Source organism: Sus scrofa, chromosome 3, assembly GCF_054392235.1.
Source record: "Sus scrofa isolate SSC_HxYL_T2T_F1_AM1 chromosome 3, Sscrofa_HxYL_maternal_Yorkshire_Landrace_v2.0, whole genome shotgun sequence".
Lineage (NCBI taxonomy): Eukaryota > Metazoa > Chordata > Mammalia > Artiodactyla > Suidae > Sus > Sus scrofa.
The window spans coordinates 72088264-72099400 of NC_139385.1; the positions used below are offsets into that span (position 1 = coordinate 72088264).

Here is an 11137-nt window from a genome sequence, read left to right on the forward strand (position 1 = left end):
ACAGCTCCGACTCGACCCCTAGCCTGGGAACTTCCACATGCCACGGGAGCGGCCCAAGAAATAGCAAAAAGACAAAAAAAAAAAAAAAAAAAGTTCTGAAAAACAAAAGATATAAGCAATTGTAACTAATCTGCTTAGGGTCAGTACTGAAATGTGGGATGCAATACAGAAACCTCACAGTGGAAAGGAAGTTAATTCACTGGAGAGAAAATACAGAAAATAGAACAGAGCTGAGCTCTTAAAAGGAATAAAGAAATCCCAGGTACAGAGGAAAACAATCAAGAATTAGTTGAAAAAGCCAAGAGAAAATGAAACTTGCAAAGAAGCTTTCTTTTCTTCCTCTGTGGAGTGCTCTGCACACGCTGGACACCTGAATTTAGGAACCATGCTAGAATCATGGTCTGAACCCAAACTCCCAGAGGAGTTTACCAGGTAACCAAATGATTTCTCTGAGGCAAGAAGTAACCAGGGAAGCCAGAGATAAATTCGACTAACAACACACTTACCTGTTTAAAATATTTTAATGAATACTGATACATAGGATCTATTTCCGAGAGGCTGGCGATAACAAAGTACATGACAGAGCCTTGAGTGGCCACTGGCCGATACTTCTCACGAGCGATGTTTATCATCTGTTCGGTGGACTCGGCTTCCTTCAGCCTGATTTTAATGGCACCCGAAGTGATCTGCATACACATAAGAAAACAAGTTCTGATGGATCTGTTTCCAAAAGAAGGTGGGATTTTGGGAATATATCTAGTTAGATCTAGGAAAGAAAGAAGGATATGATGGATTCGTGATTATGACAAGGGGGCTTCCAGAGAGGTGATGGAGGCTTAGGACTCAGTGATCTCCTGACCGAGCTGACGTCCTGTCCCAGCAGAGTTAGGGATGGGCAGATGGAAACAGACCACACAAGGACCCTGGGAAGAAGTGGAGCAGAGCTCTCCTGAGCCTGGAACTCGGTTACTTCTGAGATGGAGACACACAGTGGTGCCAATGGCTCCCTGGCTTCCTTGTGAGCAGTTCTCAGATGAGCCCGGGTTCATGTACTGAAAGGAAGTATGAAGAGAGAAAGGGCACCTGTGAAACTGCCTCAGGTGGGGGGTGTAGCGGGGAGGGTAAAGGGAGGCTGGAAGGAAATGGTACCACATCCTGCCCTGGAATAGGATGGAATGAAGTCTAATGTTCTCTGTCTTTCCCCTGAATCTGAAGTGCGGACACAGGGAAACCTGAGGGCAGAAGCTATTGTGAAGGGTTGGAAACCTAGGTAAGCTGGGGATGCTGTCAAGGTGTCTTGCTGTTCTTTTGGGTTTGTGGCTCTGGAGAGCCTTCTGGCCAGTGGGCTTTCCAAGATTCCCTTCTCTGTCTTCCTCAGTCTCTGTGTCTTTATTGCTGTCTGTCTTTCTCCCCTACCCCCTCATCTTCTCCAGGTATGGATATTCCCTAGGCTGGTGGATCTTCTGTGTCTAGAAAGTCACAGGGTTTAGGGCAGGGATGATGAAATATCACTAAGGGACTGCTGGTCAGTATCTGTTCCATTGAAGGGAGACCCAAAGGGGACCACTGGGTTCCCCTCCAGCCACACTGCCTGGCAGAAGTATAATGTGAGCCACAAATGCAATTCTAACTTTTTTAACTTCATGAAAAGTAATAAGAAACAGGTGTAATTAATTTTTACATTTAATTTAAGCCAATATATCTTGACATCTATCAAAGTATAATTGATATAAAATTATTGAGATATCTTTACATTTGGAGGGATTAAATCTTAGACATTTGTATATATTTTATACGAATGATGCATCTCAAGTCAGATGAGCCAGATTTTAAGAACTCAACAGTCACAGCCTGTCCTCCCCAGCCCTCTGGGAGGTAGAGGAGGGACTCAGTGCAGAAGCTCCCCCCATACTGACCCCTCAGGAACCTGAGGGGATCGAAAAGGGTAGAGCTGAGTGGGAAACACCAATATTAATACTGGACTCAACTGAAGCTTTTACATCTGAGTAGAAAAAAGGAAGTTAACATGGGAGCACTTGGGTCATGGAGATCTACTTGCAAACAATTCTGTGGTGAGCACAAGGCCCTAAGAAGCAGAGCCCAGGGCTAAAGAGAACACAAAGTGGACCATTTTCTTCTTTTTGCCAGAGAATATTAGAAGACTATACACCCCAGCTGGATTTAGTAACTATTTATACACATTATGCCCCAGAGACTTGAGGCTTCAGTAGTGGTGAGAGGAGATGTGTTTATCTTCATTTTAAATTTTTTGGCCATGCCAATGGCATGCAGATGTTCTCTGCCTGGGGATCAAATCCGAACCACAGGAGCAACCCGAGCCACAGCAGTGACAACACTGGGTCCTTAACCCACTGTGCCACCAGGGAACTCTGAGACCTATTTTTTTTTTTTTAATGGCTGTGCCTGTGGCATATGGAAGTTCCCAGACCAGGCAAAGAATCTGAGTTGCAGCTGCGTGAATGCTGGATCCTTTAACCAACTGTGCCAGGCAAGGGATTGAACCTGCACCTCCACAGCAACCTGGGCTGCTAAAGTTGGATTAACTCACTGTGCTACAGTGGAAACTCCATCTAAGACCTGTTTTTAAATGAGGATTCTAGGAATTTAGGGAGTATGAATTACATGCAGGAGGTGGCAGGAAATATAGCCCAGGAGCCATCAGTCCTGTTTATACTCTATAAAAAGAATGTCTTCAAGACTCGCAAACAGAAACTGGTTTACAGATAAAGATGGAAGTCAGATGTAGCTACCTTTACTCCCTACTGAAACCACGGTAGAGTTATAGTAAAGGAATTAAAAAACACTGCAAATCCACAAAAACAGGAGGAATAGAAGAGAAAATATCAGACAGAAGAGTGGTAATATCTTAGCAGACCCAGGAAAATGCGTTTCTAAGCTGGCAAAGGGGACAGCCAAGAACTCACAAAATTTATAAAATGTATTCCTGCTGCACCTAACCAAAGAGAAAAGACACATAACTGGATCCCAGTCCTGGGCATCTATCCTGAGAAAACCATAATTCAAAAATATGCACATACCCCAATGTTCATTGCAGCACTATTTACAATAGCTAAGACATGGAAGCAACCTAAATGTCCATTACTGGATAAAGTAGATGTGGTATATATATCCAGTGTGAATACTATTCAGCCATAAAGAAGAACAAAATAATGTCATTTGCAGCAACATGGATGGACCTGGAGATTATTGTACTAAGTGAAGTAAATCAGATAGAAAAAGACAAATCTTCTATGAGATCAGTGGATGCTAATTAAATGATACACAAGAACTTATTTACAAAACAGAAACAAACTCATAGATTTCAAAATCAAACTTATGGTCACCAAAGGGGAAACTGTGGTGGGGAAGGATACATAAGGAGGATGGGGATTAACATATACACATTACTGTATATAAAATAGAAAACTAATAAGGACCTACGGTATAGCACAGGGAAATCTACTCAATGTTCTGTAAATAACCTATATGAGAAAAAAGAATGGACATGCTGTATGTATAACTAATGCACTTGGTTGTACATCTGACGCTAATACAACACTATAAGTCCACCATACTCCGATAAAAATTTTTAAAAAGACATGTAATTGGACAACTATGATATGAGGTAAACAGTGACAGGTGCTGTATCAGAGGTGCAGATAAAGTGCCACAGGTATTCCAAGAAGGAAGTGATTTATCCCAGCTGGGAGGACCAGGCAAGCTTCCTGGAGGGGGTGACGTTAATATAAGTATGAATCGTGTTGTTCCTTTCAGCTTATATCTTGCTCCAGTTCTTTACGTGGCATGTTTTGTTTCAAAAAGGCAAACAAGAGGAGGGGCAGTTGTTACAGTTTATCTACTCTTCTTTGGGTTGGTGAGGGGCCAGCTAGCCAGGCATGCTTTGTGTGTGCCCTGGTGGCCCATGGGGAGTTACCATCCTTACTTTAAAAAGACTCTGCAGGACCCTGAAGGGCTGTAGTTTCAACTTTTGAAATAGTACACTTTCTATAAATACCAAAGATGTTTTGCTTGCCTTTGAATCCTGGAGTGTGTCAATGAGTTCTTCATTGTCCAGAATATTTCCCTCAGATGTGAAGAGCATTTTCAGGATTTTCTCTTCGATAGCTTTTAGCTGGTTTTTATCAGTATTGATTCTCACGATGAGCTTGATTCTTTGTTCTTCCAACTCAGGCTTCTCGAGTCTCACCACATCACTGATGCCAAAGTGAATCCTTAAATTAGGTCTTTATTGGGGCCCTAAAATTGCTTCTGTTTTTCTTTCCCCATTTCTAATTGTTCTTATCCTGAATACTTCTTAGCTGAACACTAATGCTACCAGTTAAATCCTAGTGTGCAAGGCCCCTCCTCTGCTGAGTGTAGCCAGTAGCTATTCACTGCACTGCATATAAGTTCTAATACTTTATCTTGTATTTCTGAGACCCACAGCTCTCATAGCTTCTGCTAATTTTCTCTTAGGAGAACCTGCACAGTGCTTGATCTCTTTAATCACTCAATTTCTGTTTTTAATGGTTGCTTGTGTCAAACTGCAAATGGTGCCTGGAAGATTCTTTTCATACTGACACGGGAGACTCTGAAATCCTACCAGCTCCTTGAAGCAATTCTTGGTTGCATGTAAAAGGGGGCCTTATCTTTAGCTTCTCCCATCTACACATGCGAACTTAGGTTTCCCCACACTTGTCCTTTTATCATTTACCCCATCCCTCCATTTGCCAGCTAATCTTTTTCTTAGTTGAAATTTCTAGACAAAGTATTAGGAAATCTTACTCCCACTTCCTTTTACCTTAACAACTGATCCTCCAGACCTGATTTGGTTACGGTGAAATTGATGATGGTTACTTTGATGCATACCTGGAAGAGAAGCACAAAGTATGTAAAAATGTTTCAGGCCAGGCTAATAAAAGTGAGACCTGCTTTCTTTATCAGAACAGGGCTCATCATTACCCACCTGGGTGTACCCAGGTCTAATTGTGAACACACTCACTATCCCCCAACACAGCAAGCAATAAAATCCTAGTCTCTCAAAATTCTAACATGACTCTCTGTTGCTGCAAGTGATGATCTTGTCCCTCAAATGCCAGTTAGAGAACAGTGCTGTAAGGAAAGGTGAGCCAGTGAAGGGTTAGAAAGAAGAAGGGCTTAAATTCTAGCTGTACCCATTAGTGTATGTAGGATGCTGCACAAGCCATTCCATTCTTGGCTGCAGTTCCTGATGCTTAAAATTTGGGAAGATAGGGGGAGTTCCCTAGTTCTTGCTAGGGTGGCCTAGGGGTTAAGGACTCGGTGTTGTCACTGCTATGGCTTGGGTCATTGGTGTGGTGAGGGTTGGGTCCCTGGCCCAGGAATTTTTGTATGCTGTGGGTGCCAAAAAAAGAAAAAACTGGGAAAATAGGAACAGGGGAGTATTTGTGAGGACTAAAAAAAAAAATCAATTAATTATAGTCACTTTTACATAGTTTGTCTTGTTAAAAAGAAGCTATTATTGATAATAAATATATATTATTATATAATATATAATATAAAATTAATTATATATTTATATTATTATATATATATTTGTCTCATCATAATATTTTTCTGAAAACGGCTGCTAGAATATTCTGACATGACTTGAATAAGTCAACAGCAAAAATCATAAATATAAGAAGAGTGTCTCATGCACCCGCATGTTCATTGCAGCACTATTCACAATAGCCAGGACATGGAAACAACCCAAATGTCCATCAACAGATGATTGGATTAGGAAGGTGTGGTATATATACACAATGGAAAACTACTCAGCCGTAAAAAGAATGACATAATGCCATTTGCAGCAACATGGATGAAACTAGAGAATCTCATACTGAATGAAATGAGTCAGAAAGACAAAGACAAATATCATATGATATCACTTATAACTGGAATCTAATATCCAGCACAAATGAACATCTCCACAGAAAAGAAAATCATGGACTTGGAAAATAGACTTGTGGCTGCCCGACAGGAGAGGGAGGGAGTGGGAGGGATCGGGAGCTTGGGGTTATCAGACACAACTTAGAATAGATTTACAAGGAGATCCTGCTGAGTAGCATTGAGAACTCTGTCTAGATACTCATGTTGCAACAGAACAAAGGGTGGGGGTAAAAATGTATACATCATGTAAGGATAACTTGATCCCCTTGCTGTACAGTGGGAAAAAAATAAATAAATAAATAAAAATTCACACAATACCCTTCCCCCCCAAAAAGAAGAGTGTCTGAATGTTGCATACTTTACAGACACTCTTCTTATTTAATTTTTGACAAATCTTTGAAATGGACTCCATCTCTCCATCCTTGGACTCAGAATCCAAGAAATGGAATAGCTTACCCACAGCCACAGAGCTGGGATCAGGGATATGTGTGTGATGTTCCCTCTCAAAAGTTAAACAAAGTGAGAAATCAAAGGTTGGAAGTCAGCACATGGGTCACTTTTCTAAACTCTAAAAGGGAACTTGGGACGTTGAGCTCCAGGCAGTGGCTGTATAATTAAACCCCTCGAGGCTGACAAGGAAAACCCTGACCTGGGCTTCTGATAGCATTTCCTTCCTTTTAGGCAAGAAATGTGTCAATTTCACTCAAGCCGAACACATCTAGGAAGACAGGCTGCTATCAGGAATTCAGTAACTCAAGTGAAATGACCTTCTTCGGAATGGTCACACCAAAATGATTTTTAGTGGGGGATGGGGGATGAAGTTCTGATTTGCGAAGTCCCTTCCCTAGGGCGTGGGTGCCAGTAGAGAAGGGGAGGTCTGCTGGCAGGGAAGACCCTGCAGAGTGAGTGGCTATGCCTGGAGCTCCAAAGCCCCCTGTGAGGAGGGAGAAAGGGTCCCAACTGTCTTCCTTCCTGTTATAACCACCCCAGGCTCTGTGGCCAAGAGCAGGGATTCTTCTGGTTCTTACTGTGGCTCAGAGAGCTGTGTATGGTAGTAGGGTTCACACAACTCCCCTCAAATGGTCTGACGTCATGAGAAAGGGGATGAGAGGTCTCTCCCCTAGAACTCGAAGTATGGACATTGGATGTTGGACTTGTGACCCTCCAGTGCTGCGGTCACCAGAGTTCCCAAATAGGCCACCTGCTTACTTGGGGTTGTCACCTGGGCACCTGTACACTTAGTCACCAACGAGGCCCCCCTCCCCTGACCCCTGGAGTCTCTCAATTAAGCTCTGATTCATTGATCAGCCAAAACGAGAGGGAACAAATGAATTTCATTCCTTTTTTTCTCTACTCAATATTCTGTGATAATCTATGCAGGAAAAGAATCTGAAAGAGAATGGATGAGTGTACATGGATAATTGAATCTCTTTGCACAGCAGAAATTATCACAACATTGTAAATCAATAAAACTTTCCACAAAAGACCCAGAATTGCCAAAGCAATTCCAAAGGACAAAAACCAATCATGAGGCATCTCTCTTCCAGACTTCAGGCAATATTACAAAGCCACAGTAATCAAGACAGTGTGGTACTGGTACCAAAACAGACCAACAGACCAACGGAACAGTACAGAGAACCCAGAAATAAACCCAGACACCTATGGTCAACTAATCTTTGACAAAGGAGGCAAGAATATAAAATGGGAAGAAGACAGTCTTTTCAGCAAATATTGCTGGGAAACCTGGACAGCTGCATGCAAATCAATGAAACTAGAACACACCCTCACACCATGCACAAAAATAAACTCAAAATGGCTGAAAGACTTAAATATAAGACAAGACGCCATCAAACTCCTAGAAGAGAACATACGCAAAACATTCTCTGACATCAGCCTTACAAATGTTTTCTCAGGACAGTCTTCCAAAGCAACAGAAATAAAAGCAAAAATAAACCAATGGGACCTAATCAAACTGACAAGCTTTTGCACAGCAAAGGAAACCAAAAAGAAAACAAAACGACAACTTACAGAATGGGAGAAAATAGTTTCAAATGATACAACGGACAAGGGCTTAACTCTAAAATATACAAACAACTTATACAATGCAACAGCAAAAAAGCCAATAACCCAATCAAAAAATGGGCAAAGGACCTGAATAGACTTTTCTCCAAGGAAGATATACAGATGGCCAACAAGCACTTGAAACAATGCTCAATATCACTGATTATTAGAGAAATGCAAATCAAAACTACCATGAGATACCACCTCACACCAGTCAGAATGGCCATCATTAATAAGTCCACAAGTAACAAATGTTGGTGGGGGCATGGAGAAAAGGGAACTCTCCTGCACTGTTGGTGGGAATGTAAGCTGGCACAACCACTATGGAGAACAGTATGGAGGTATCTTAGAAAACTATACATAGAACTACCATATGACCCAGCAAGCCCACTCTTGGGCACATATCCAGAGAAAACTTTCCTTGAAAAAGACACATGCACCTGCATGTTCATTGCAGTGCTATTCACAGTAGCCAAGACATGGAATCAACACAATGTCCACTGATAGGTGATTGAATTAGGAAGATGTGGTATACATACATAATGGAATACTACTCAGCCATCAAAAAGAATGAAATAATGCCATCTGCAGCAACATGGATGGAACTAGAGACCCTCATCCTGAGTGAAGTTAAGTTAGAAAGAGAAAGACAAATGCCATATGATATCACTTATATCTGGAATCTAATATATGGCACAAAGGAACCTTTCCACAGAAAAGAAAATCATGGACTTGGAGAATAGACTTGTGGTTGCCAAGGGGGAAGGGAAGGGAGCGGAAGGGACTCGGAGCTTGGGGTAAATAGATGCAGAATGTTGCCTTTGGGATGGATTAGCAATGGGATCCTGCTGTGTAGCACTGGGAACTCTGTCTAGTCACTTATGATGGAACACGTAATGTGAGAAAAAAGAATGTATACATGTATGTGTAACTGGGTCACCATGCTGTACAGTAGAAAAAAAATATGTGTAAATAAATGATTGAAAAAAAAGATGGGGGGACGAATGGCCTTGTTCTGAAGGATGGAGAAGAATGATTGCAAGGGGGCAGCTGGGGACCAGGAGGGACAAAAGAAGAGGAGGAAGAGGAGGTCAGGGTAGGGAGACCGGCAGGGCCTGGGAGCTGAGAGGGGCAGGGTTTGAGTGCAACTAGCAGGTGAGCAGAGGGGCGGCTGGAATGAGGCTCAGGACTCAGAAGAGAAGCCAGCAGAGGATGGTGGAAGGAGCGGGGGCACAGCGAGGGGCGTTGTTCCCTTCAGCTGGGAGATCCGTCACACTACCAATCCCTGATCAGGGTGGCAATTCCAGGCCAGTGGCTCATACCTCGGGCAGGTAGTGGGGGTTGGGCAATTTGGTCGTCATATAGAATTTGAAGTTTTTATCATAGTCAATGTCCGAGTCTCCAAGGCGAATGAGCAGTCGTCCACCACTGATGAATGTCTGTTTCAGAAGGATGGGTTCCAGAGCGGGATCCAGGGTCTCTCTAAGCTTAAACATTAAATCAAAAAAATACAAAACACAACTTATTAAAATGGGTGGCAACCTTGTAAATTAATTACTTCAATAAAACCTAAAAAAAAAATAAATAAAATGGGTTGGCAGCAACTTTTCCAAATTTCTTATGCCTCAAAATTTACTTTGGGCAATTTTCCAGTGATCTGATGGATATTTCTTAATGTCCTCCTACTACCTCTAAGAGTGTACATTTCCTGGGGACTGTTTTCATCAACAGTCTAAGGAGATAAAGGATGGGAAGGCAACACATCTACTTAGACTAACCTTCCACCTGATTCATCCCCACAAGAAACCAGCTAAGAAAGACAAGCCTGTGGTGTGGGTCTGCAACAGGCCCCGGAGAAAAAAGATGTGCTTATTTTCATGGTTGCTCTAAGTTGGAGCTAGCAATCTCCAGCCTGCAGGCTGAATCTGGCCTGCTGGGGTCTGGTGTGTGTGTGTTTTTTTTTTTTTTTTTGGCTGCACCCAAGGCATGCAGAATTTCCCGGATTAGGGATTTAGGGATTGAACCTGAGCCACAGCAGCAACCTGAGGCACTGCAGTGACCATACCAGGTCCTTAATTTGCTGAGCCACAAGGGAACTCCTCCAGGGCCTGTTTTTGTATAGTTCTTGAGCTAAAAATGGATTTTACCATTTTAAAGGGTTGTAAAACAAACAAACCCCCCCAAACTAAACAAAACAAAGAAGAATATTTGTTCAGAGACTATCTGTATATATGCGGCCTAAAAAACTTAAAATATCTGGCTCTTTACAGGAAGTGTGGCCCTCTATCCTACGTGACAGTAATTTTTTCTTCCCTCAAAGCAAATCTGATTGTTGGTAAGAGCCTGGGCATGCCGACTCTGCCAAAAGACCCCAAGACAAACATCTTTATGTCAGCAGGTAGGTGATGGGGACCTATGGCCTAGGAGCTTTCAAAATTTGATGTAATCCATACCTGACACATCTATTTCACATGGTGACACAGTCCCCAAGCATGCAAATTCTTAAAAGTTTATGAGATAAGATTCCCCTTACTGTCTACAATGCAATTTTGTGCTTTTAAAAGTCTATTCTGGTTTCACTAAAAAAAAAATGCTGATTGAGATCGATTACCTCAATTTTATACTCACGAATGTCTGTAGACAAAGTTTGAAAATATCACCCTATAAATGTAGAAAGCAGCTAGTTGTGCAATACAAATGACACCAGGACACAGAAAGCAAGAAAGGCGTAGTTAGAGTGTCTTATTCCTGGCTGGGTCCTAACCCCCACTTCCATGGGGAACTCAGCTACAGTGATAAGGCTCTGCTGTGCAGGGGTGGAATATCACAGAAGATCTTTTGTTCACTGCCATGACAGAAGAAATTCCCTGGAGTCTCCTGTGTCATGATATAACTTTGCCAAAGATTTGGGGGGACCTCACCTTGTCCTGTAACTTCAGGGTTTGAATGGGGGAGTAAGACCCATTACAGAACCTTACCTGTGTTGGTCAAAGCCACAGGCCACACACGGAGGCTTCCTATGCTCTTTGGAGCTTGAGCTGGGAGCGAGGTAACTTGCTGTGGATTTTCTAGACAGTCAAGGCTGCTTGGATGGTTTACTTATCTTTTCTGGGCCTCGGTTTCCCCATTGGTAAAATGGGCTAAT

General features: G+C 42.3%; 1 protein-coding gene and 1 long non-coding RNA gene across 14 annotated transcripts in view; both read right to left on the minus strand.

The window, feature by feature from the left end:
- The window catches only part of LOC146404708 (uncharacterized), a 618617-nt gene that overhangs the window by 243624 nt on the left and 363856 nt on the right, over positions 1 to 11137 (minus strand). The window lies entirely within an intron of this gene.
- DNAH6 (dynein axonemal heavy chain 6) overlaps positions 1 to 11137 on the minus strand; it is a 255439-nt gene that overhangs the window by 70503 nt on the left and 173799 nt on the right. For all 12 annotated transcript variants that reach the window (XR_014841541.1, XR_014841540.1, XR_014841539.1 and 9 more), the window contains 4 exons: positions 9315 to 9479; positions 4823 to 4890; positions 4055 to 4235; positions 507 to 686 (listed from right to left, as the gene is read on the minus strand). Coding sequence is in view for 9 of the 12 variants with exons in the window: in XM_021087308.2 (XP_020942967.2) it covers positions 507 to 686; positions 4055 to 4235; positions 4823 to 4890; positions 9315 to 9479 (594 nt within the window). In the remaining 3 variants the exon portion in view is untranslated. The remainder of the gene's footprint in view (positions 1 to 506; positions 687 to 4054; positions 4236 to 4822; positions 4891 to 9314; positions 9480 to 11137) is intronic.